This window comes from Cervus canadensis, chromosome 29 (genome assembly GCF_019320065.1).
Source record: "Cervus canadensis isolate Bull #8, Minnesota chromosome 29, ASM1932006v1, whole genome shotgun sequence".
NCBI classification, from domain to species: domain Eukaryota; kingdom Metazoa; phylum Chordata; class Mammalia; order Artiodactyla; family Cervidae; genus Cervus; species Cervus canadensis.
The window spans coordinates 46,220,575-46,247,379 of NC_057414.1; the positions used below are offsets into that span (position 1 = coordinate 46,220,575).

General features: G+C 53.3%; 1 protein-coding gene and 1 long non-coding RNA gene across 4 annotated transcripts in view; both read right to left on the bottom strand.

The window, feature by feature from the left end:
• Nucleotides 1-586: 586 nt before the first annotated feature.
• The window catches only part of NAP1L4 (nucleosome assembly protein 1 like 4), a 48,700-nt gene continuing 22,481 nt past the window's right edge, over nt 587-26,805 (bottom strand). For 2 of the 3 annotated variants that reach the window (XM_043452126.1, XM_043452127.1), the window contains exons 5-15: nt 22,770-22,911; nt 22,451-22,537; nt 20,974-21,105; nt 17,062-17,133; nt 13,149-13,288; nt 11,961-12,106; nt 9,814-9,836; nt 9,357-9,476; nt 6,991-7,020; nt 6,537-6,593; nt 587-1,595 (exon numbers count right to left, since the gene is read on the bottom strand). In XM_043452126.1, the coding sequence (XP_043308061.1) occupies nt 1,557-1,595; nt 6,537-6,593; nt 6,991-7,020; nt 9,357-9,476; nt 9,814-9,836; nt 11,961-12,106; nt 13,149-13,288; nt 17,062-17,133; nt 20,974-21,105; nt 22,451-22,537; nt 22,770-22,911 (988 nt within the window). In that variant the 3' untranslated portion in view covers nt 587-1,556. Of the gene's footprint in view, nt 1,596-4,789; nt 4,828-6,536; nt 6,594-6,990; nt 7,021-9,356; nt 9,477-9,813; nt 9,837-11,960; nt 12,107-13,148; nt 13,289-17,061; nt 17,134-20,973; nt 21,106-22,450; nt 22,538-22,769; nt 22,912-26,805 lie in introns of all 3 variants that reach the window. The other variant, XM_043452124.1, reaches the window with a different exon arrangement.
• On the bottom strand, nt 13,299-17,052 carry LOC122431069. The gene is made up of 2 exons (XR_006266430.1): nt 13,460-17,052; nt 13,299-13,387 (listed from the first exon to the last, which is right to left on the bottom strand). It is a non-coding gene; the product is annotated as an uncharacterized LOC122431069 (long non-coding RNA).

The following is a 26,805-nucleotide window of genomic DNA, read 5'->3' on the forward strand; positions in this document are numbered from 1 at the left end:
CTTTCTGGCCGCTCTCATGAGACGCCAGCCCCACAGGCAGGCGGGCGTCGGGTGGGCTGGACTCCTGTGCGGAGGCGGGGGCAGCCAGCCACCTGCCTGCCTGCCCCTGCGTCTCCTCCCTCTCTGGGCGCCCCGACATCGCCAGGGGCAGAGTCCCAACTGTGGAGCTGGAGCAAGGGGCCTGGGCAGCGGGTGCTTCTGGGAAGGGGGCGGAGCAAACACCGGAAACCGGAAAAGCCTGACAAGACGCGGCCCTCAGGTCGGAAGCGTCTTTTCTGGGAAGAGCTCCCGTTCCTGAGAAGGGGGCGGGAGGAAACCCTGGAAAAGCAGCGGCGAGTAGACCGACGGCGCACGGCCCTCACTAAGGAACCTAGAGGGCGCAAACCTGCAAATGCTGAGAAACGACTCTTTGCTGGGGCGGGGACGGGGACCCCAACCCATCGACAGGGAAGTGCGCCTCAGAAACACAAACCAGGAGCCCGGAAGTCCTGGATCTGCCCACACCCAGCGCCCCGACACTGGCCGCCCTCCCGTCGCTCCCGCCCCACCCGCTGCGGCCCCCCAAGGAAGACACACACACTGGGTCCATGGTTCACAACTTTAATAGAATATCCTAACTATTCTGTACAAATTGAAAACACTGTATTCAGTTACAAATGTATCGTTAAGTAAGGCTGAGCACTCTACAGCCTGGCCACAGCCTGAACTCCCAGGGCCAGAGGTCACACACTCAAAACCCACACGCCACCAAGGACAGGTCGCTCGGAACCCAGGGCTTTTAAGACAAAATGAGTGTGGGGCCAAGAAATGGGAGCTACGAGAAAGCAAGACGTGTCGCACTACGAGGAAAGCCGTGCTTCCCGGCCGGAGCCCCTCCCCGCGAAGCCTGGCAAACCCTGGTTCTGCCCACAGCCCCACCCCCGTCCCCAAGGCCAAGCGTGGTCCGCGTGTCCTGAGGGAGCAGCAGCTTCCGCGGGGTCTGCAGCCTGACCAGCACCTCCGGCTCAGGGCACCGGGTGTCTGGTCCCCACAGGGTCTCAGAAACTTGAACGACAAGCGACAGTGCACGCCCCCAAGCCGTCACCAGCGTGAAAGATAAAATAAATACGAGATGAACCACAAAAGCTGGAGCCTCAGGGTCAGTCCTGAGGAAAATTAAACTAAAGAAAGAGCAGTGTGAGAAGGGCGCCTACCCCGGCTGGTTCTGCCGGGACTGGAGACAGTGCGTGGGCGTCTTCAAACAAAACAAATCCTGTCCGATGGCGGGAGGGGTGAAGGAGTTCTAGATGCCCCGGAACCACACCCCTGGACACGTGCCCTTGGCGTCCAGTGATCCCCCAATGCGATCTGCAGGGCCCTCGCCAAGGCAGGGCTGGGTGAGTCCACTGGGCTGTGCCCAAAGCCGTAGAGGGTGCTGGAATTAACCTCCTATCTCTGAAATGCATCTGAGCTGCCACTGTACAGGTTAAGCAAAATCATAAAGTAAAAGGAGAAGTTAAAGTGAAAATCATGCACTTGAAAACGAGTTAGGCGTGAGCACTGTCCACACGGGCGCCTCACTGCTGCTTGCACTCCGAGGGCTGGCTGGGCTCCTTCTGTCAACGAGAGAAAAGAAGACTGTAGAGAAACGGGCAGCCCGTCAGCAGGCATCTCCATCCAACCACAAAAACAAAGACTCAATACTTCACTTGTTCTTACTAAAAAACTGGTTGCTAACATACATTTTGAAAAAGTAACAAAAAAAATAAGCTAACATCCCAGAAACAAGGGCACAGTGGAGCTGCCTTTTCTTGTTTAAAGACATCTTAACTGCCAGCGGGAGGATCTCAGGGTGAGGGGAGGTCCTTAGGTGGCAGAGAGTAACTAAACAGAGCAGCGCCCCGTCCCCACGCTGGAAGGCCCAGCTCTGGGGCAGCACAGACGGACCAGGCTTCAGGGCCCCGCCTGGAGCACACCTGCCCCCAGGACCAGGCCTCAGAGCTCCGCTCACTGACGGGGACAAGGCCATGACAGCGGATGAGGGGCCACTAAGCGCTCCACAGGCAAAGCCCAACCCTTGCAGGGAGGAGCCCCACAGCTGGCACGCTAGCCTTCCAGAAGAGGGGGAGGGGGAGACCACTCCCCAGAGCAGACTCACTTGACTATAATCCAACGGAGGACAGCTCACAGCATTTCAACCTGTTTAGCAACCCCATGAATTTTGTGCAGAGACCACAAGAGCCTCACAGACAGACATCAATTTTACTAATACTTCTGAGCCAATGATTTACTCAACAGGAACTCATGATTTCTGGCTGGGAAGATGACAAATTACCCTGAATATAATGTGGCATGTCCACAGAGTCTAAGAAAAACCGGCGTCACAGTTTAAAAGAAACATCTGGTATAACACAACTGATGCTGAGGATCAACAAGCCGGGCACCATCCTGTGGGAACCCACACTTGCGGGATGAAAAGACCACGTGTAAAGGATGGACAGAGACAGAACCCTGACCGCAGGCCCCGGGCTGAGGCCCTCACACACAGGTGCACAAGCACAGAGCCGAGTGGGACGCTAGCTCCAGGCCTGGCCCCGTGGCCGCCCAGCACCGGGCTAACAGCACCTGATCACACACTCCCCAGGAACACCACCGGGGCCCAGAGCAAGCACCCAGACGAGAAATTCTACTTAAAAGAGACCTAACTGTCATCTCAAAGGGGTCCTGGAGGCAGCCTGGACACATGGCCGCGGGGCTCAGAGGCTGGTTCCAGACTCACTGGGTGTACAGAGGTGCTCCGGGCTAGGGCAGCGGCACGCAGCCGTCTGTGGACAAGGGGAGACGCGTGTTTCCACAGCTGGAGTTGCAGGAAGAAAGCAGGCTGGAGAGCTGAGGCCAAGGGGCTGGGACCGTGTGGCGGGTGGTGGGCTGGGTAGGTGGGCCCAGGCAGGAGGCTCAGGCCAGGGATGTGGCCCCACCTCCCTCCAGGTAAATGGACACAGTGGTCAGACAGGACGCCATGTCACGTGGAGCAGCACGCAGTCAGCGTGCCGTCTCCGGGCCACACCTTCTCTACCACCAGCATGCATCACCAGCTGTTCACCTTGGGGGCTGCAGACGCTGGTGGGAACTGGTTGTCCCAAGGCCAGGACGGGCAGCGGGGGTGGGGGAGGCGGAGTGGAGTTCATCAGTCAGGGGGAGCAGGGCCACCCGTGGCATGCTGCCTCCCAAAGGCCAAGCGCAGCCCCGCCCCGGGCCAGCGTCCACACGGACGCAACTTCCAGGCTGGAGCCCTGACAGAGCCCTGCAGTCACGCAAGTGAACTCTGTCAACAAGACACCATGGTTCCAGCCTGGGAGGGGCCCAGACGACCTGCAGGAAGCCCCGCCCTCACGTCACGAAGCTGGCAGAAGCCCAGTCATCAAGGGACAAGAGAGCCAATCCCCTGCCAGCTGGGGGCATTTAAGACAAAGGCCTTCACAGACAGCAACTGCCCGAGAGGGTGGGGCCCAGGAGAAGGCCCCCATCGACCTGCCCCAGCCTCAGTGCTGCTGGCTTAGTCCTGGGAGCGGCCTCCCCCACAGGGGCTCCGGGCCGGGAGACAGACGCTCGACAGCGTGACTGGTTCTGCCCAGAGGACACGCTGGGCTGCTCACGGACGGCCCGCACCGCCGGCAGAGGGTGGGGAGCAGAGGGGCTTCGGGCTGAATGAGCCCAGTGACACCCCGGGCAGTGGGGGCCAGGAGCAAGGAGACACACCCTGACATGACTGCTCGAAGCCCTCAGATGGGACCCAGGGTGGCTGTGCATGTCACCTATCCAAAGTCTTCTGTAGGGACTTCCCTGGTCGTCCAGTGGCTAAGACTCCATGCTCTCAATGCAGGAGGCTAGAGTTCGATCCCTGGTCAGGGAACTAGACTCCACATGCTGCAACCAAGAAGTTGCACGCCACAACTAAAGAACCTGCATCTACAATGAAGACCTGTTGTAGTCAAAAAAGAAAAGTCTTCTGTAGCACCCCCCTGCCTGCCTGCCTTGGTTTTCTAAGAAAGCCAGCCCGCCTGAGTGAAGGGAGGGGATGCAGACAGACACCCTCCACACCAGCGCAGTCTGGGGAGCCCTGCTCCCGCCTAGATGCCAACACTGCCACCCCAGCTTCACACAGGTCTCCTGTTCGCACCTCCCCCCCTTCCCCACAGGAGCTAACAGCGGCGTCCGTGGGGGGACTTGTGACACGGGCAGAGCCGCGGGGAGGGGACCCTGCAGGGGACAGGGCGGACAGCCTTGGTCTGGAGCTGGTTCTCTTCCTCGAGCCGCACACACCTCGGCAACCTCCGCTGCACTCACCACCACCCACGGGAGCCAGCAGCTCCCGAGACAGAACATTCTGGCACATGAAAGTCCACCCTTCACTCCCTGCTGGTCTGCACAACACCTGAACTTAACAAGTAGGAACGAGCAACAGACACACGTTCAAGGGAAAAAAAACCACAGTGGGCAGCAGGCTGGCCCTGCTGGGGGGCCTGGGCACTCTGGTCCCAGACCCTTATTTTGTCCTCTTACTCGGGGCAGGGGGGCAGTTCCAATGCCAACAAAGATGCCACACCAGTGACATCGGCCAACAGGAGCCCGACGTGGTCTCTGTCGGTTGGTTTTCAAAGTGCACACGGCAGACACCTGCTCTCAGCAAGCCCTGTCCAGCCCTGCACGTGCTGAGCGTCCCTGGACACGCTACCAGTCACAACGTGGCATTGTTACAGAACACAGACCACAAGTTTGGAAGATATGAATGAAGGGAATTCCACCTTACCTAGAAACGTATGAATGATTAACAGACAAAAATTACACCTAAACGGGGAAAAAAATTGAAAGGAACCATCAGCATGAGAGAAAATGAAATGCACAAAATTAAACAGGAGGAAAGAGCCACAATTTCTCATGGTATAAAAGGGCTGCAAAATATCAACCCTGAGATGGGAAACCTGACACTCAGATCTGCACCTCTAATACCCAGACAGCCCTCTCCCGTACCGCCCCTGCTCGTGGCAGACGGACTTGAGAGTCCTCTGAAGAGGCGCACCAGAGGAGCAGGAGTGTCCCATCACGGCCCCAGAGGACCAGACCAGACCCCTCGGCGTGGCTGAGACCCGCACCCCACGAGCCTCTGGTCCCTCTCGCCCGCTCCCGACCAAAGAAACACACCGAGGCCCTCACGAAGGGTGAGTGCCGGCCGTTCCCTCCGTTCTGTGATCACTAGGTGCGGCTGCTCTTCTAGAAAACCCAGACGTGAGAAAAGACAGGAGGCCTGGCCACGGAGAGAAGAGGGGACGACAACGGGAGGGACGACACGACAGGAGGAGGGAGCAGCCTCAGTGCCGCGGAGACGAGTGGCAGACGGCCTCCAGTCAGAGGCGGACGCCAGAGCCGCCTGCCTCTGGCCTGGAACCCTGCCGTGCACACGTGCCTCAGGCCCCCGAGGGCCGCAGAACAGCCAGGCTCATACACCTGGGGGCGGGCAGGGCACGGCTCCTCAGCTGACGGCGAAGGGCGAGGCACTCGGGGCCCCGGCGTGTACACGTCACCGTAAAGGGGACAGGCTGGCTTAAGAGATGAATGTGTCCGAGCCCATGCCCCGAGCAGTACCTACACGGTACGCTGAGGTGGTAAACGCACTCACACCCTTCCCTAGAAGGAAGCACCACTGTGAGCGTGCACTCGTAGACATGGCCGGTGCCACAGAGCGCTCAGACCCAGTTACACACGGCCAGCCTAGGGCCTGACCAGGGGAAACAACGTCTACTTAGAGATAGAGTCCACAGCACCGAGTACAGTGAGTCTTCTGACGGACTGTGACACCCTTAGTCCTAAGAGGCAGGTGAGCCATGAATTTCATGTGAGCACACAAGAGTAATTCTCAATACAGCTTTAGAACAGCATTAAAACACTTCTGTATTTAAAATACGTGTCAAGTGGCAAGTTCCTTGATGTAGGCTCATCTGAGACGGGAGGTTAAATCTCACTTCTGTGTAAAATTACTGGGACTGCCACTCACCCTCATCAGTTATTTCTTTGTTGGTTTTTGCAAAGCTTCCTGATTTATTTCAAATTATCTAAGCTATTGAGACGTATCCCCTCACTCGTCTCAGTCCAGTTACAACTGTAAAGTCTGCCTGCTGCTCCTTTATTCTAGTCATCAAGACAAACCAAACCCCATCTCCATACCTTTTCCAAAAACAAACACAAAACACAAAGGTTTATTCATGCTGCCAACTACATCATAAAAATAAGGAACGTAAAGCTGCTCTCCCAAGTAAGTTTACATAAATAAGACACAGATTGACAAAGAGCTGGAAAGCCATTTAACACTCAAATTGTATATCAGGTATCTAAACAGCTCGTCATCCGAGTATATTTCTGGTACAATTTTAACTTATCTAATTAGAGAATGACAAGCACATGTTCATAACAGCTCATAACAGCCTGGCTCAAAGCTAGGAACGTGTTTTAAAAGCTCAGCAGTGTAGTAGACACAGGTGTGGGAATTCCCAACAACTCACCTTGGGGTTAATTTCGGCATCATCATCATCTTCTGCTTCCTCGTCACCTTCTAACTCCTGCATCAAAAGGAGGGAGAATGAGTTGAACAGACAGGGCTACTCTGATTCACAAGGAAATTGGCTACAATCACTACCACCCACACTCGAGCAAATCCCTCCTCTGGACACTTTTCCCACAGACGACCCTGAAGTAAACATACTGCCGAACAAGCGGATTGTTTATAAATGGTTATTTTCTAGGATGCACTTTCATAAGCCAACTGCAGGGTCCCACTTGACACTGCCACCTATCCGCTGCGTCTTAGCGAGTGTTCGCTAGGGCTGAGGGCCTCCGGGGCAGGTCCCCACAAGACGAGTGCATCGTGGCCAGTTAGACCCCACAGCCTCAGTCCACTAAGCAGACAGGGCCGAGGACCACCTCGGGGAATGACGTCGCACGTGAGCCAGGTCTTACCTCCTCTTCTCCTTCCTCACCTTCTTCAAACTGAAAGGGAAGGAAAGAGGTTTTTACGTTTTTATAAAGCGCAGTGGCAACCTGATCCAGATACAGCCCCTGTCCCGTGCTCACAGTGGTCAGGCCTGAACAGAGCGGGCAGTGGCACGCCTCTGAGCAGAAGCCAGCTTCCTGCTGTGTCCTGCCATGCTCACGGGACACCAGGTATCTGAACACCACCCTCAACAAAGACTCTGGGTGGGGCACAGAAGGAGCCAGTCAGCTTCGGGGTGCGCCGTGTCCAACCAGGCTCTTTAGCCCCATCTAAGCAGACCAGCCGCATGGTTTTATCACACACAGGACTCTCAGCGTCATTTTACATCTCAGACAAGGGGAAACCGTTCATCTGTGTCTAGGAATGTAATAAAACCTTGGTGTTTAAAGTATGCCAGGAGAAACTCCAACACTGTAGCTGAACGAACGTCTGGATCCAACCTCTTGCGTGTCCAAAGACACTGCTGGTCAGGCTCCCAGCCAAAGTCTCAGATATGAGGCTGCTCCCAGAAGCAAACAAAACTACATGAACCTCAATCACATCAACAAGGCACCTGCAGATGGAGCAGGCTTTCTCTCATGATCTTTCTTCCTGGAAGCCCCCTCCCACAGTCTTTAGCAACAGCTCAAAGGCACTCAGCAGAGCGCAGTGCCGGGCCTGGTCTGCATGCCCCCTCGGCCCGAGCAGCAGCGGGGCGGGGATGTCGAGCGCTCCTTCCTAACCCGTGTCCTGAGCAGCCGCTGACAGTGCTAGGCGGCCCGCGAGACTCCGCTGCGGCATCGAGGTCCCATGGAAACCAGCCTTGCACAGGCTCACATAGGCTGGTTTCCCGAGGCTCCACGGGCACCGTTTCACCCTGGACCGTCCTCTGAGAGCTCTGTGCGGGCACCTCAAATTCTGGCAGAGCCAAGCCTCCGAGCAAGGTGACCGACACGAGTGTGGAAGACAAAGCCCGAACGCCTGTGTGCACTCCACGCAGATACGACGCCAGCCCCTGCACGGCTCCGAGCAGCCTGTCCCCACACCGCTGCGCTTCCTCGGTCAGGAGCCGAACAGTAGCTGCAGTGGTTCCATCCGCCCCAGCGTATTCATGGGAACCTGCAGAAGTGGGCTCCAGGCCTGGAGGCTGCGTGAGCCCCTGGACCACGCCGTGAGCCTGTGGCGTGTGCCCAAAGGCATCAGGAGTGATTACAGGCACAGGTGTCACCAGGAGTGGCCGCCCTGCGTGTGCTGTGAGTAAACACACACCCACACTGCAGATGCAGCGTTCACAATGGTGGGTGTGTGATCATCACAGGTCTAGAGGCAGTTTCCAAAGTGCGGCCACTAGATCCTTCTTGGCCAGACTAGATAAATCCGATCCTTTGGCTCCTTAGCTGCCAAGGGCTGAATCTCACATCGTCCAGCGTCCTGCAGCGCCAGCCCTGCCGCAGTGGACAGAGTGTGGGACGGTGCACTCACTGGAGAAGGTGCTACTGGAGGGCGTCGGTCCAGAATCTGTACAATCAGCATTTCCTAAACTGAAGTTTGAGCAGCGACCCGGGTGCTTTCATGACCCCCGGATACGCCATGCCGTGTGTGTCCGCGTTCCTGGATTCCTGGGGGTGGGCAGCCTGCCCGAGAAGCCCACTCGTCTCAGACGGTGCTGCCCACACCCGGGCTGGCCCACGCTCGGCGCTCCAGGGCCTGCAGCACAAAGGAGGGTGCTAAGCAGTGGAGACCCGCCTGGCTTCTGCTGCTCGGCCGGAAGCCCCCACAGACCTCACCAGAAAGGAAACCTCAGAGTGTTCAACACGAGGGAGTAAATGTCAACTAAACCGCTTTCAGTAACACCACAGGGCAAAACTTCCTCTCCACACAGCAAGGAGGCTGGCGGCACCCCGGGCTGGCTCATGACGGAGAACGGTCTCGGGTGACGGCTCGGGGACAGGTGGCCAGGCGGGCTCAGGGCCCCGCTCTCAAGCTCTGACTGAGAGAGGCCAGCCCCTCCAGGGCGAAGGGAAGGAGCTGGCCCAGGGGCCCGTCTTCCTGTGGAGCGTGTGGTTCTCTCTCTGGAGTCAGTATGCCACACGGCAGCACGACTCAGCTCTGAGAGTCACCACGTGGCGCTGCGTGACAGTCCCCACGTCTGGAGATCACCCCAGCCACACACCTCGCATGCAGCAGTGAGCCCGTGCGTCTAGAGGACACCCTGAAAGGCGTCACCGCACAGGCTGACTCAGGCCCTGGGTGCTCCGCTCCAAGACGCCACGGCCATGCCTCCTCCCCAGGCTCCAGAGCACACTGCCCTGCGGCACGGGCCCCACGGCCACCCCCGCCCCCAGGCACCTACGTTGTCGTCGTCCTCGATGGCCTCCCCCGTGAAGTAGAGCACGGCGCGCGGCACAATCCGCTCACGGAAGAAGTGTCCGATCTCAAAGTCGGAGGCCAACGTGAACTCGGAGTCTTCATCCTGGGAGGGGAAGCTCAGTGCTTACCTGTTTCCATGGGGTAAATGTCACAGTCTCTCACCAGACCCCACCCCACTGCCTGGGACCTGGCTTAAAGGTGCCCGGCAGCCGTGCTGCCACACGGCAGGAGAGACAGGTAAGTGCTGGGCGCAGGCGGAAGGACACGGCTGCCCCTGAAGCCCACCCGCAGAGCACGCCTCTGTCCCACACCACGGGGCAACAGACACAGGATCCCCCTGGTTTCTAGGGAGCAGGAACAGGTTAAAAAGGAAGCAGCAAACTACTCGGGAAATGGCCCTTAACAGCAGAATAGACTCTAAATAACAACGCAAATCTTACCAGTGATTCTCCATCCCCTGATGCTAGAAAAAAAGAAAACATCTGATTACACAGATAACCAAACCTTTCTAAAGCCCACGCAGGACACTCGGCTGACAGATAAGCAGCATGGTGCTCCAGAAATCGCCAAAGTGGGATGCCCCCCACCTCCTCCTGCCACCACAGACTAAAGCCGCGCAGGGCCTCCCGGCCCCTCCTGGTCCCTCCGGAGAAGGCCCCTTTCAGAAGAGAACTTGCAGAGAGTTAACGGTCAACAGGTGGAACAGTGCACCGGCGGCCAGACTGCGGTCTCTTGGCGCGTCTGTGCTTTAAGTGGCATTTTACCTCGTGTAACTCCGTGCGATGATTCAATAGAAAACAGGAAACTCTAAGCCCCTTAAGTCCTTACGGCACTGAGGCGAAGCACCTCAGCTGGGCTGGGACTCTACTTCTGTTTGTTTGCAAAGGAGAAGGGAGGGGACAGTGCTGACCATCCCAGGAGGGCGGGCTGCCAGCACTGACAAGGCCCAGTGCCAAACGCCAGGAGAGCCCAGCACAGAGCCAAACGTGACAGAGGCGGGCCCGAACCCGTGCTCAGCAGGGCCCAGTCATGTTCACGTGGTGAGTGAGTCTCCTTTGCTGGGCACACACTGTCCCCCGTCTTCCCAGCGCCCCACCGCTGAGGTCTGTCCCTGTGGAGCCAGCCCAGCGAGGGGCACTTGCCGTCTGGGCCCCGGTGGAGTGTAAGCCCCACCCCCTGGGTGGCCCCCCCGCCTCACGTACAAGCGAGATGCAGGTTCTGGGACTCTGGCCTTGGGGGCAGCAATCACAAGGGCTTGCTCGCCGACCTCTGGGCCAGTTTTGTAGGACTAAAACTAAAGGGGGCGTTGGACTAGCAGGCTAAGTTTCCTACATCTGAAAAATCATTTTATTGATTTTTTTTCCTTGACCACTCCATCATCCTTCCCCCACTGAGAACCTTTGTTCATTTTCATAGAACATATCACTTGATATGGTTTGATTGTTTTAAAACAGGGACACTCCCTCAAACTCACCTACTTCAAGTATACAACTTAGTGACTTCTGATACATTTCAGACTTATGCAACCACAATACAAAGCAGGAGGGGAAGGGACCAGAGGGTGAGACGGTTGGAGGCATCACCGACTCGACGGACATGAGTCTGAGCGAGCTCCGGGAGAGGGTGAAGGACAGGGAAGCCTGGCGTGGTGCGGTCCACGGGGTTGAAAAGAGTTGGACACGACTGAGCAACTGAACAACCACCACAACAGTTTCTGAACCCCGCTAAACTTCCCCAAATCCTCAAGTCCACTTAATTCCATCTTAATTGCTATTAATTATCTGGAAGTCCAACAAACTCAGTGAATTTAGGATTCAAAGCCCCTCTTCTTCATGGTGAATTCACACAGGAAACCTCCAACATTCCCAGGCGAGGCTCTGAAAGGGATCTTTCCAAACAAGGAAATCTGAGAGTCATGTTTACAGCTGATCTTATCCCCTATACTGACAGACCCTGGGGCCTTTCAGGCTCAAGAACAAACCAAGACAACAGCCACAACAGTGAAAAACAAGCGACTGAGTGGGGCCGGGCAGCCTGACACGCAGCCTGGGGTCAGAGCCCAGAGACGCCACCGGCGGCCTCCACAGCAATGCGAAGGCCACCATCATCTGGAGCGGGGCTGGCTTCCGTTCACGGAGAACAGTGTTCCCCCCTCGCATCCGCATTCTAGCACCGCCAGCAGCTCTGGCTGCTGCCTTCTCGGGAGCAGGAGGTCACGTGAAGAGGGCCACCGAACTGTGCTCTCAGCCCTCAGAGTCCCATTCAGGTTTGGAGTTGGGGGAGGGGAGGACAGAGGCCGCTGCCCAGCCCCCACTCTGCCCTAAGTCCACGTCTGTCACAACACCTAACGCCCAACCGCCGCCTGCTCCACGCCGAGGTGGGCAGAGAAAACCGCACCCCAGGCTGAGAGGGGTGGGTGGGCGGCCTGCAGGCTGTGCGCGTGTGAGAGCAGCCGCACCGGCCCCTCCCCGGGGCTTCCTGCCGGGACAGGCGCCCACAGACCCCCAGCCGGCAGGGCAGCCCCCAGCGCTGAGCTCGCCAGAGGACCACGACCAGACACCGCCATTCCGCCCGCGTCCCGGCTCACCTCTCAGCGGGCTGAAGAAGTTGAAGAAGGAGTCGTTGGGGACCTGCTTGGTGATTGTTCTCACGGTGCCTCGGCCCTTATGCTTCTGCTTTTTCTTGATGGTTTTGACGGTCACGTTCTTCCCTTTCTTCCAGTCAATGGTGCACCTACAGGGATAAGACCGTGATCACCGTGTGCCCGGCAAGCAGGTCACAGCTCGGTGCTTCACGGGAAACGTGATGTGAGCACCTGCGAGCAGGCACTAGGCCACCCGCGAGGAGGCGGAGGCCCCGGGCGCAGGAGGGCCGCGCAGCGTCCTGCCAGGTCCCGCCGTGACCACGCCTGGTCAGCAGCTTGTCACGGCTGCCCCATTACAGACCCCACAGCACGCAGGAAGCACCCCACTTAGGCTCAAGGTCTCAAGGTCACAAGCGAGGGGGACTAGACGGGGAACACACAGCGGCCACCGCGGACACCACCAGCTGGTGAAGGACACGTGGCTTCCAGGGGCGCTGGGCGGGCCCGGCAGGGCTGACCTCTGCGTCACCCTGGCCGACAGAGAGTGTGCAGAGAGGAAGGCTCCTCACTCGATGGCCTGGGCAACAATCTATCAAAAGCATTCTGGCCATCCACGTCCAGCAGAATTTTAATCAAGCTCTGTATACTCACGCACACAGGGAAATTCATGAGGCTAAGTCCTTGGTTCAGTAAACAAATGCTTCAATCAAGAATAAGATGATTTCCCAAAATGTCTCAAACCAACCGAGACGACGCGTTCTAAGCTGCTCTCTGTGGCGGTCGGTGCACAGACTGTGGCTCAGAGGCACTGGGTCCCAAGACCACTTGTGCTCACGTGGCCCTGCACTGACCCAGCCGCTCACTCACCAGGGCCCTGCCAAGAGGAGCTGACTAGTCTCACGATCACTGCGCCACTCTGGGAGACTGAGGATCCCAAGGCCCACATTAAGTTGGGGAAACCTGGCCATCACCCTACATGGTGGCCCAGGGAACCCCAGGACATGCTTCCCAGTGCCAGCTGTCATATCCCCAAATGGAGAGATTGTTTCATTGATTTCCATCTCTGTCTGCTGGGCTTTTAAACAGATAGAAGGCTTCTTGCTTTATTCTTAACTTCTACCTTACTTGTGACGTTTTAAAACCATCTCCTGGTTTTGTTTCAGAAAAAGAAGCTTAATGGCATTTTCTTACCCGTCACAGTCAACAATTTCAGGGCCTTCAAAGGAAAATGGATCAGCCTTGTCTGGCTCTGACTTCATCTTGTACGTTTTTGTCAGGACTGAATTGGTAAAGTAGTCGTTGGGTTCAAAGTGGAACTCTAATACAAAAGACTGGAAAAAAACAACTCAGGGTCAATACCACTTAAAATCTACAGATAACTGGCGACAGATTTTATGAACCACACAGTACCTGCTGGAACCCAGCTCCACCTAAGGCAGAGCACTGAAGAGCTCGGGAGGTGTGGCCACATAACACAGTACCTGCTGGAACCCAGCTCCCACCTAAGGCAAAGCACTGAAGAGCTCGGGAGGTGCGGCCACATAAAGAGAATGTCTTTACTGCGAAACCACCAGCCCAAAGTTAGAGCCCAGGCCAGCTGGGGAAACCCCCGCCACCCTGAGTGTGCACGTGGGCACGTGGGCCCGCTGCCCAGGACCCCGCCCGCAGAGTCACAGCAGGTAGGGGTCTGGAGGGGGAGGCCAGCTGCAGCCCAGCCCCATCTCCGGGCTTCTCGGGCAGAGCAGTTCCTTCCCGGCCCCACAGTGAAAGCGCAAGACTCCACATGGGCAGAGAAGCCTTCTCGGACCCACCATGGACGCACTCACCCTTCACTCACAAAGCGCTCAACAGACAGAGTGGGTACAAAGCAGTGGGAACAAATCAAATGGCAACAAAGAAGACATGTGTGCCCACAGAACAAAACGAACAGAAAATGAGATACCCCCTTCTCTGGGTAAAAAGTCCCAAGAAGGCAGCACTGGCAAGTATCTTGGGAAACAAGGGCACTCGTGTACTGCAAAGGGCGATTTGGCAACATCTGAAGTTAACAAAAAGAAACGCTCTGGGACTCCCATCACCCTGTTTTGAGGACCGTGTTCCATCTGAGGAGGACACCTGGCCAGGAGCAGAAGCGTGTGCAGACCTTCCCCTCAGCCCTGCTTCCCAGGGCTCAGGGGACCACAGATAGCCCAAAGGACCCACTCCAGGCCTGGATGGGCTCTGCCCGTCAGCGCTGTGAGATTCTGGGAGGTCACCCAACTTCCCTGTGCTTCTGCTCCCTCGCCTGTAACAGGGCATCACAAGCCCCTCTCTCCATGAGAGGACTACTCTGCAGAAGCGGTCAGACAGCAGCCGGGGTCACAGGCATTACCAGTGAAATGTTAGCTCTTCCCGTTTTTATTCCAAGGGTACAACAATCAGCTGGGAAAGTAATTTAGGCAAACTAAGGGGAGGAGGAAGAGAAGGGCCACGAAGGCTTGGGAGGCAGACACAGGTGGCCAGAGACTGGCGGCAGGGCAGGGAGGCCGACGAGCACAAGCCACAGGTCTGGGAAACCAAAGTGCAGTCAGGACAGTATTGGGGAAACACACGGAGAAACGTCCTGTTCAGGCTTCAGAAGCGGGGGAGCAGGGCTCTCACCTGCTCTTGACCTGCCAGGATTCCAGCCCTGCCTGCGAGCACAGTGAGTCAGGTGGCACTCTAGATAAGAAAAGGAATGGGTCCTGCAATCTCTTAAGCCCCTAGAGGCCTGGCCAGCCCCTCAGGGTCTACGGAGTCTTATGACGCACAAGGTCAAACAAACAGATGGTTAAGTAAAAACCATGCACGCTCAGTCACGTCCGACTCTCTGTGACCCTATGGACTGGAGCCCGCCAGGCTCCTCTTGTCCATGAGATTCTCCAGGCAAGAATACCAGAGTGGGTTGCAATGCTCTCCTCCAGGGGATCTTCCTGACCCAGGGATCAAACCTGCATCTCCTGCAAGCACAAGCAAGTCAAGTGGCACTTGAGATAAGGAAGGGAATGGGTCCTAGAATCTCTTAAAGCCCTGGAGACCTGGCAAGCCCCTCATGGTCTAATAGATCTTAGAGATGAAACAAATAGCACTGTCAAAGTTAAAGTGAAACCAGAGCTACATTTCTGTGCACAAACTGATCATGATATCGGTTTGGGGCCTGAGGTTGTAAACAGGAAACCCAAGAACTCCAATTTGAAGGATCTCCCATGGGGCAGACACACCGCCCGGGACCCTTTCCCAATCGGGACCCCAGACTGCTATTAACACGGACTTCCCAGCCTGCTGGAGTCTGGATGTAGGTTGTTGACCCAATCTGGTGATACACGCACTGTGACTTCTCTCTATTGTTTCTATTCTTTTCTTTTAATGACTGTATATTAAGTCAAATAACCTTCTATAAGAAATTGAAATTGTAACAAGAGGTTTGTTTTGTTGTTGAATCCTTTGAATCTAAAACTGAAGTCAAACTTTTGGCACAACAGACAGGAAGGCAGCTACGGGCAGTCAGACTGTCAGTGGGATCCCTCCCCAGGCCTCTCCTGACCTGTCCCCTGGAAACCCATCTCCACACTGGGCTCCGTCAGCATCCGCTCCACCCTGGGGACTGGGCTGGACTAACCAACAGCTCTGTTCCACTGTCCTTCATCACCCCCTACTGTTGAATGGACACAATTACTCACTTCCCACTTTTCCCCCATCTCTTTCCCCTGTCATCTCTCCAAGCCCAGGGTGTTACTTCCTTTCTTCACATTTTCCTACTTTTCCTTCTTTCCCTAGGCCTCTGTCTAGCTGAGAACAAGCTGCGGGTGTGGGTGGGAGGGAGACTAAAGAAGGAGGGGTATGTGTGTAATGACAAGCCTCCCAGGGGCACAGTGGTAAAGGATCCACCTGCCAGTGCAGCAGACACAAGGGACCCGAGCTTGATCCCCGAAGTCAGGAAGGTCCCCCGAAGGAACAAATGGCAATCCACTCCCATGTCCACCGGGAAGCTAAGACAGATGGGCTGAGGAAGGCAGGAATCATCAGATCACATACATACGCACGCACGCACACCCCCACCACCCCAGGGGACTAGCATTCACACCCATCACAGCGCGCTCACTGCCACAGGACACCTCTAGGGGTGCGGGGCCGAGCCCCACCCTGGTCAAGAGAGCCTCAGGGGAAGGCCCTGCGATGAGTGGGGTGTGGCGGGGAAGAGGCGGTTCCCTCGCTACCAGAAGGGCCCCCAAACCGTGCGCAGATCACTCCAGCTGTCGCCCCCACCCCACCTGCAGAGGGGTGTTGGAACATCCTCCCAGGGTGGAGCCATCAGGGAAGGGACAGACACAGGTGTGCGGCCCTGTGGGCTCGCCCACTGGACAGGAAAAGGGACAAGCCCTGCAGCCCGGTCCGCAGGCACCTGTCTCCAAGACCTGAAACGCAGAGCCACGGGCAGGCGGTGGCGCTGCAGCTGCTTTGGTGCTGGGATGGGCCCCGCCAGGCGCAGAAGGACCGCAGGTTGGAGCAGAGCTCGCAGGCGGCCTTGTGCCGAGGCGGCTGCAGAGGACGGGGCTGGCAGACTCACTCGCTGGCGCAGAGCCCGCAGAAGCAAGGATTCTGGGAAGCACATCTCAAGGAGCAGAGGAGCGCCTCTGCACTGTACCCACCTAAGTCACTCTTAAAACCAAGGGCGCCGGCCCCCCGCAGCCCCGAGGATCTCTGCTACTGTGCTGCCTGTACTGAGGATGCACCCGCCACCCTCTGTGACCGGCTCTGCACAGCCTATCCTCAGAAACCTGGGACACGCCTGAGAGAAGCATGACCCAGCCCACAGGACAGAGAGAAACCGGCTCAGAACCAGAGCCCGGCGTAGTGCGCAGCCCAGCCGGGAGGCCCACCCTGGCCCTGACTGCTGCACCGGCCGCCGAGCAGCGGGCGGCCGGAGTCACCTCTGGGAGGGTCACCAGTCGGGCCTGCACACGGCTGAGCAAGGCGGGAGACGGAGAGTGAGCGTGTCACGCGGGTCACCCAGATGTGGGCGGCTGTCTCACCCGCTCCAGGCTCGTCACCCTCGGGGCCCTGACTGACACCAGGCAGTACTTACCATAGGCTGTCCAGGGTCGGAAAATTTCACTTTTATGTCCTGCAGGTGTTTCAAGATTGGCTCATCGTATTCCTAATCACAGAGAGAAAAAAAGAAGGTTCTGGTGAGCGGCAGAAGACAACACACCTGTTCCCGCTGAGTCACTGCTTCATCTCCACCTAGACTCTGGATCATCAGCCCTGCAGAAATTCTGTCCTTGTCACCCAGGGAGCCACCCAAACGCTCACTCACCCCCAGCCTCGGGGGGCCGCGGGAGTCCGCCGTGGGGCAGGAGCCGTGCCGGCTCTCACACCACCTGCTGCCGTCAGCGCAGACGGATGGTCCTCACACCCCCAAAGAGGCAGGGCCAGAAGAAATGCCGGACAAGCTACTGACCTGGGCAGCCACTTCCCCCTCAGGGCCCAAGGCAGTAAGGATCCGGTCACTCACGGGCAAGACCACTCACAAAGCGCATCTGAGACCTAAATGACAGGACTACAGAAGAGCGTCTAAGGACGGCTCCAGGCCTTTACAAGGCACCACTGTGCAAACGCTCGAGTCTACCACGCCTGTTATCTGAGGAAAACTTAGGGGAAAAAAAATCACAAGACCTGAAACCCAGAGACCACATACTAAGGAAAGGCGCTTTATTTGTAAAACAGTCACTTCTTTACCCCAGAAGTCTAAAGGTTTTCCTGAGGCTCATTAAGCCTGAAAACTACCAATTTCACAATTTTAAGTTCTTTCTACATCACAGGCAGACCTCATCTAACACACTTCACAGATATTTTGGATTTTGTCTTGCAAATTGAAGGTTTCTGTTAACTGCGGGTTGTCAGATAATGATTAGCCTTTTTTAGCAATAAAGTATTTTTAAATTAAGATATGTACATTTTTGTCAATGGACATGATTTTGAGCAAGTTCTGGGACATGGTGATGGACAGGGAAGCCTGGTGTGCTGCAGTCCCTGGGGTCACAAAGAGTTGGACACAACTGAGTGACTCAACAACAACAAAAATGTACATTTTTTAGACATAACGCTATTGCACACTTAATAGATTATAATATAGCATAAACCTCATTTTTATTATTCACTGGGAAACCAAAAAATTCACATGACTCACTTTAATGCTACGTTTATGTTACTGCAGGGTGCTGGGACCAAATGCACAATGTCTCCGAGGCCTGCCTGCATAGAACAACAACAAAACCAGCAATAACAAAGGCACCTTGCAAGTCTCTGGACAAAAAGTAAGCTCAAAACAGTTCTTAAAGGCCACATCCGTATGACATGTCAACTCCAAATTCCAGAAGCAGAAACCAAGGCTCCACAGTAACGCACGGGGATCTCCCTCCTGCTCAGGCAGACCAGCAGTACCCACAGTACTGTCCGACATCTGTGAAACAGCCATGATGGTCTTCACTTCCTCAACCAGCCACGCGTTAACACCAGAGAGCCGAGAACGTTCGATGGCCTAAACGAGCAGTTCCAAAACTAAGGGCCTGCAGTGGAAGCTACTCAAGGGCTGATTTAAAGCTGCTCCCCACAAGTTTCAAAGTCATCAAGACACATCAGAATCTCCTGAGCCTCTACAAGCGCCTCAGACTCTCACTGACTGGGGGGTGGGGAGGCACTGACGCTGCTGCTTCGTTTTAAAAGCTGCCAGGGAGACTCTAACACAGTCAGAGTGAGAATCTGGTTCTAGCATGTACTACTCAATTTTCTCAATAAATTTCTAGCTCATGGCATTCTTTTAAAAGCACAATCCAGTATTCTTTCTTCCTTTTCTCTTTTTGGAGCACACCACTTGGCTTACAGGATCTGTTACCAACCAGGGATCAAACCTGGGCCCAGCAGGTAGAGCAGAGAGTCCTGACCCCTGGGCCAGCAGGAACCCCGAGTGGTCTACTTTTTCAAAACCACACCTTTCCCTGTGGAAGCGAAGCTCGGAGAAGAACACACAGGCTAGTGCTTCCTGCCTAGAGAAGTTCTTTCAGCATTTGTTCTAAAGCTGGTTTGGGGGTGCTGAATTTTCTTAACTTTTGCTTGTCTGCAAAGTTTTTCATGTACGCACCTCCAATGACCACATCACTCTGCTTGACCCCCCAAATTGTAAGTTATGACCACATCACTCTGCTTGACCCCCCAAATTGTAAGTTATTATCTTACATTGTTAGGTTAATCATGTTCCCATTATGGCAAGCAATCGTAATTAGTTTTAATTTTTCATCTGGCTATTGATTGTGAAAACTGATAAACATCTTTCGCTATTGTGATTTTGTAACTATTACTCATTTAATATCACTGTATCATGATTGGTCAAAAGAAAAAAAATAGAATCCTATATCACCAAAACTACCATTTAATAGAAAAGCCTGCAATCACCTGTAAAAACCTGTAAACTAGATGTATATCAGAATAATCTTGGACTATTTGAAAAATACAAATGCCCAGGTATTACTTTTATTCTTCAAAGCTCCAGCTATCTTTCTAATGAGCAGTCATATTTAAAAACAACTGGACTATATGATCTTTTATCTAATTTGTTTTCACTTTTTCTATTTCATATTCAGTGCTCCCATTTCGTTTATGTTTTCCAATTTCTCCATCTTTTTTTTTTAATGTTCTTTCTCAAGTTTTTATCAAGCATAGTAAAAAAGCTTTTGTATACGTATATATAACAGCATGTATAATATATATATTTTAGAAAACTTAACAAATTTTTGCCTGACAGAAAAATGTATGACATTTTGCTTCCACTTATTTGACTTAGTCTGAATAGAATGCTAGATTTCTAATTCTAAAAAAATAGATATGCAAACAAGCAACAAAGCTTCACTGTATACCACAGGGAACTACAGTCATTACCTTGTAATAATCTGTAATGGAAAATATGCACAGGTATCACTGAATCACCAGGTTATACACCTGAAACACTGTAAGTCAACTACACTTCTACAAAATATATATATTAAGAAAAAAAGAAGAACACAGGGCTACTCTAATACACGTATCTGAAACATGCCCCAGTCTGGACGGAGAGCAGGAGCACACTCCTGCCACGCCTTCTCGGGCTCTGGCGCCCAGACACGCATCAGACCAGGCGGGCAGAGGCGGGGACGCAGCACGTTTCTGGAGCATCACGACCAGCGCCCTGGAATTGCACAGGAGCTGCAGCAGCGACAGCCGTCTGCACGCCCACCACGGCCACGCTCTGCGGTGTGAAAGCGCTGTGCCGAGCCGCCTCAACCAAATGCAGAGACCACCCTCCCTGCGGACTTCTGAGCAGTACCAGTTTCTGAATTCTGGAAACTCACCTCAGGGAACGTCACATTTGTTACCTTTTAAGTGGTTCACCACTTCACTATAGAAAGCTCCATAAAACAAGTCAAAGACAGCTCGGCCATTGCCATTTAAAAAAAAAAGACTTTTTCAAGGAAAATTATCAGAAGAAGAATAGCAACTTCTTAAATATTTGTACAATTAGCAAGACTGCATGACAGGCCCATTTCAAACTCCAAAACTCAATCTAGAGAGAAGACTAAGGAAGCGCACGCCTGTGGGTCTCTGTGCAGATACACGCGTGCACACGCGTGCACACACGGGACCCCTCGGTGCCAGCACTTCCACCCGGGCCCCTCGTCCCCACACTTCTCTCGTGCCCACATCATGTGAGGCGGGGAAGGCTCTGGAATCTATTCATTCTCTTCCTGGGGCGAGGCTGCAACAAACAGCAAAGCTACCTCGAGCTTGGCAGAGGTTCCGCGAGGCAGGCCTTCCCAGGGGACCATAGCAAAAGGGTGCCGGGGGCCCTGCCTGATTCCTCCTCCAAGCTATGGCCACAGAAGAGGCTTTTCCACCGCCGTCAACGCCTGCTCAGAATTCACAAGCAGCTCGCCTGTCTGTAAGTGGGAGTGGGCCGTGTGCCTACCTGTACCAGCTCGCTCAACATGTCCACATTTCTGAAAATGGTAAACCAGAACTCTGGAATGCCTTTGGGGTTTGGCTCTTCTGCTGCTGCTGCTTCTTTTTCTGCTATGACTGCTTTATTTTTCATGTCTCCCTACAAATACAAAGAAACAAAATAGAATACTCATTATGAAGCTACAAGTTTACAGATTTTGCAGTGGCTTATTTAATACAGACTAATAGTTTCAGAATCCCATTAAAACCTCTGTCAAAAACCCCTGTCTTTGAATCTGAATCTCCAGGAGCACTGTGCCATCACTCTCAAGTGTCTCGGAGGAACAAAGCCTTTCAGGCATCCAGATCTGGATGTAATTCCTCAATATAATTCCAGACCACGGGGAGCAGAGCTGGGGACTGGCGCAGGCCCCTGACGGGGAGAGGCTGCCCAGCACTGGCTCGCCATCCACCCAATCACCAACAGAGGACACCCCGGGACCTCCGCGACAGAAACACCCGCCCTGCTGCACGTCCAAGGCTGCAGGGGTGTTGGGACAGAGGCAGCGTGCAAACAGCAGGGTGGTGGCGAGGAAGGTGATGTGCCCGGGAGGAAGGGAGTCGGCTACGTCACAGCCCTGATGCGTGCTTCTCAGGGGAAATGATGACAGGGGCCTTCAAGGTAGCAGAGGCAGATTCTCCTCCCACGGTGAAGACCTGATGCACAGCTATCCACAGGCACGGCTTCAGCTACACCAGACTAGACATGTTTGTAAACGATCAAAAATAACACACATTTCAAAAAACCTCCCTCAACGTTTACACTATGGGATAGTGTAGTATCAGGTGACAGAGCTCACCGTGTCGTGCTGGGACTCCCAGAGCCCTGGACTGGTACCCGTCACCAGCCCCAGGAGAAGGCGGCCAGCAGGTGGCGGTCAGAGCACATCACCTGAGGAGCACCTTCCAGCGCCCAGTGGCGAGAGGCCCCAGGGCCACTTCGCCAGCTCTGAGTTCCTGTATGCTCTGCCCACTGCAGCCCTGCCTCCAGCACCTGCCCTTCTGGGCACAGGGCTGCTCTCCCCATGTGCATCTCTGCCTCCTTCACCTCCCCAGACGGTCTGCACCACGTGCAGGCTGCCCCAGATGGCCGACAAGGGGGACTGTGTCTGGCTCGCCATAGCAACTGATAGAGCCAGTCAGACGCCCGACTCGCAAGCCACCCTGTTTCATCCTCCTGAAGAAATCTAAACGCTCAACCTGAGGGGGAAGCCACGCCTACTGTTAGGAGTTCTCCTCCACGCAGAAGAAAACCATCTTCTTTCTTTTCTTACCCATCCCCCACAGCACTGCACAGCTTGGGGTCTCGGGCCCCCAGACCAGGACTGGAACCGGGCCGTGGCGGGGAAAGCGCCAAGTCCTAACCACTAGGTCACCACCCGAGGCCGTCGCACTTGTGGCAGCACTGAAACACCACCAGCGGCACGCGTGAAGCCAAAACTCACGGCCAATTTGTCCTCCTCTTCATTCTCACTGTGCCATTCCGATTCTGCGTCTGTCGGCTCAACATCACCAGTGATGAATTCCCTTCTCTAAGAGTAAAAAAACAAGATCTTAAAGTTATTTAGAAACTTGAGAGTTAAGACAATGAACCTGTAAATAATGTGAATGAAAAGACTGAACACTGGATGCTTGTATAACTTGTTTTAAGATGCTGTTTTGAGGCTTAAGGAAAGACATTCAGTGATCCCCAGGTATTTCTGGATGTCTTTCCTGGAGAAAGACTTGAAACACACTACTAAAACTCACTAACAGCATCCTGACCTTGTCAAAGAGAGGCTGGTATAAGGCTGCATACTTTCTCTCCAGGTCATGGACTTCTTCATAGAACTTGGCTTCTATATGTGCACATTTCACCTGGAGCTGCTTCAACGCGTTGATTCTTCTTTTTACTGCTTTAGGTAAACTAGAGAGGGGGTAAGAAAAATCCAGATGACTGCGAAGTACTTATTTTTTTTATTAAAACAACATTCACATAGAATTAACATCCGCACAATGAAAAAGAGCTCCTAAAAATCATTAGAAACAAACACCCACCCCCAAAGAGCAGGGTGGTGGGGAAGGAAGCTGAAAAGATAATCCACAAAAAATACTGGATTGACCAAAAAGTTCTTTTGTCCTTTAAGTAAATATAAAAGCCATTTTTCATTCTCATCAAAAATCTCACTGAACAATGTATTCCGTGGTTTGCTCTGCTGCCTTCTGCCATCCTCAGGCAGCTTCACGGGTGCATCTATCTGCCCCTGGCTCTGCTGCCCGGAACCTTCCCTGGCTGTGGCGAGCAGGCGCTGTTCTCCGCTCAGGGCGCCTCCTGTGGCCAAGCACAGGCTTCAGCAGCTGCAGCGTGAGCACTCAGCAGTCGCGCCTCCTGGGCTCTGGAGCACAGACTCGAGAGTTGTGCCGCGTGGGCTTCGCTGCTCTGAGGCGTGTGGGATCTTCCCGGATCAGGGATCAAACCCCTATCTCCTGCATTGGCAGGCAGATTCTTTAGGACTGTGCCATCAGGGAAGCTGCTTTTTATCTTTTTGAGCCAAAAGAACTGTTCCAAGTGCCTTTTACAGTCTTCCAGGAGAGTGAAATTGTTCCATTCAAAGAATTTTGTAAAGACCAAAATAAGTGGAAATCGGAATGTGCAAGGTCTGGTGAACATGGTGGATGAACCAGAACGTCCTAGCTGAGATTTTGCCTGGTCATCAGAGAAACATAAGGTCTTACATTACCCTGACGAAGGGTGACCTGTTTGCTCCTGACCGACCCCGGATACTGTCAGCCAAGTGCTGCTTCAGTTGCTCTAACTGGGAGCAGTACTTGTTGGAATTCATTGCTTGGTTTTCCAGAAGGAGCTCTTAACAGAGGACTCCTTTCCAATCTCCCATATACACTACATCATCTTCTCTGGGTGAAGACTGGTCTGTGGTGTGGCTGGTGAGGGCTCATTTCCCTTGCCCCATCTCTTCCATTCCACACTCTTGTACAGTACCCACTTTTCATCAGCCATCACAATTTATTTTAAAAACAAAACATTCTCATTATGTTTAAGTAGAGTAAAGTAAGGAAGTGTGAGTCACTCAGTTGTGCCCAACTCTCTGCGACCCCATGGACTGCAACCCACCAGGCTCCTCTGTCCATGAGATTTTCCGGGCAACGATACTGGAGTGGGTTGCCATTTCCTTCTCCAGGGGATCTTCCCACCCCAGGGATCGAACCCAGGTCTCCTGCACTGCAGGCAGATTCTTTATTGACTGAGCTACAAGGGAAGCCCATTTAGTTTAGGTAGTTTAGGTAGAGAATCACATGCAAAAACATGGTCAAGGTTTTTTTCATTTAACTTACATGGAATCTAAATATCAAAGTGATTAACATAACCAAACTTGTACAAACGACTATCAATGCTTGATTTGGATATTTTGATACAGGCTATCTCCGTATAGTATAATGCTGACTGCTATTAGTTACTGTCTCAATTTGATCACCACCGACTTCAACTGGTCTATCCGACCTCAGAGTCTCATCCAGAAGAAACCTCAGCAGGAAACCACTTCCGATACGTTTCGTCAGTCACAGCACCCTCTCACATTCTGCACAAATCTTTTTTGTGTGTTTATGACAAAGAACGTTCAAACTACCGCACAAATGCACTCATCTCACACGCCAGAAAAGTGATGCTCACAATTCTCCAAGCCAGGCTTCAACAGTACATGAACCGAGAACTTCCAGATGTTCAAGACGGATTTAGAAAAGGCAGAAGAACCAGAGATCAAACTGCCAACATCCGCTAGATCATTGAAAAGGCAAGAGAATTCCAGAAAAACATCTACTTCTGCTTAATTGACTACGCCAAAGCCTTTGACTGTGTGGATCACAACGAACTGTGGAATATTCTTCAAGAGATGGTAATACCAGTCCACCTTACCTGCCTCCTGAGAAATCTGTATGCAGGTCAAAAAGCAACAGTTAGAACCAGACATAGCACAATGGTCTGGTTCCAAATTGGGAAAGGAGTATGTCAAGGCCATATATTGTCACCCCGCTTATTTAACTTATATGCAGAGTACATTATGCGAAATTCCGGGCTGGATGAATCAAGCTGGAATCAAGATTGCCAGGAGAAATAGCAGTAACCTCAGATATACAGATAACACCACCCTTATGGCAGAAATCGAAGAGGAACTAAAGAGCCTCCTGATGAAGGTGAAAGAGGAGAGCGAAAAAGCTGCCTTAAAACTCAATATTTAAAAACTAAGATCACAGCATCTGGTCCCATCACTTCATAGCAAATAGATGGAGAAACAATGGAAACAGTGACAGACTTTTTCTTCTTCGGCTCCAGAATCATTGTGGACGGTGATGTAGCTGTGAAATTAAAAGATGCTTGCTCCTTGGAAGGAAACCTCTAACAAACCTAGACAGAGTACTAAAAAGCAGAGACATTACTTTGCCTACAAAGGTCCATCTAGTCAAAGTTATTGTTTTTCCAACAGTCATGTATGGGTGAGAGAGCTGGACCATAAAGAAGGCTGAGCACCAAAGAATTGATGCTTTTGAACTATGGTGTTGGACAAGACTCTTGAGAGTCCCTTGCACAGCAAGGAGATCAAACTAGTCAATCCTAAAGGAAATCAACCCTGAATATAGAAAAAACCCTGATGCTGGGAAAGACTGAGGACAGAAGGAGATGAGTTTGAGCAAGCTCCAGAAGATGGGGAAGGACACAGAAACCCGGAGTGCTGCGGTCCGTGGGGCTGAAAAGAGCCAGACACGACCGGGCAGCTGAACAACAACAATCACTATCTTACGGAAGAAACCGAACTTTTTGTCAACCTACCACAATCAAACACGCAAGAAAGGTCCAATCTCACAAACTATCCAAAAGAATTTAAATTTAAAAGAATTGCCATCGTGGACTTCCCTGGTGGTCCGTGGTTAAGACCCTGCCTTCCAGTACTGGGGTCGCGGGTCCAATCCCTAGTCTGGGAAGGTCCCACCCGCCGCTGGCAACCCAGTCCAGGGCCACGGCTACCATGCCTGCAGTCCTCAGCAAGAGAAGCCCTGTTCCCGTAACAAGAGAAAGCCTGCACACAGCTGAAGATAAATCAACAACAAAATGGAAATCAAAACAGAACAAAACCGCTATCTTTTCTTTATCAAATTGGCAATTAAAAAAAAAAAATCCCAGGTTTGATGAAGCTGAGGGCAGAGGCCCTCATACTGACACATCTTTCTTAAGGGCAAATAAGAACCCTGAAAATACCCTTTGCCTCAACTTCTCAGAATTTAGTCTAAGAAAACAAATATTTATGGCCTGGATGACCACTGATGTAAAAGTTAAAGACTGGGAACAGGGATAAGATGAACAGGATTAAAACAGGGCCGGTGTACAACCCCCTCTAGAGAATCAGTGCCCCGACCAACGCAGCAGAGAGAACCCAGAGACAAGAGGGGCACGGCGTGCAGGCGGCCCCAGAGTCAGAGCGCGGGCTCACTGGCCCTGTGATACCTTTCACCTTCTAAGAAGCACTTTCATTCGTATGCCTTGCTTTCATAAATCGTAAGAGAAAAACAAAACCATTTTAAATCCATCAAAATTATGTGTTTAACCCAAAGCCCTTAGTCACAACTGGAAAAAAACCAAGACTCCTGGGCCCCTCAAAGACGTGCACAGCCCCCTCTGGTGGCCCTGGGTCCTGCCCCGCATCCTCCTCCAAGGGCAGGGCAGGCATTAGTCTAAGAGCACACAGTCCAGGCACCTCTCCACACGGCACTGTTCAGAAAGTGCAGCCGTGGAGGGGGCCAATCAGTG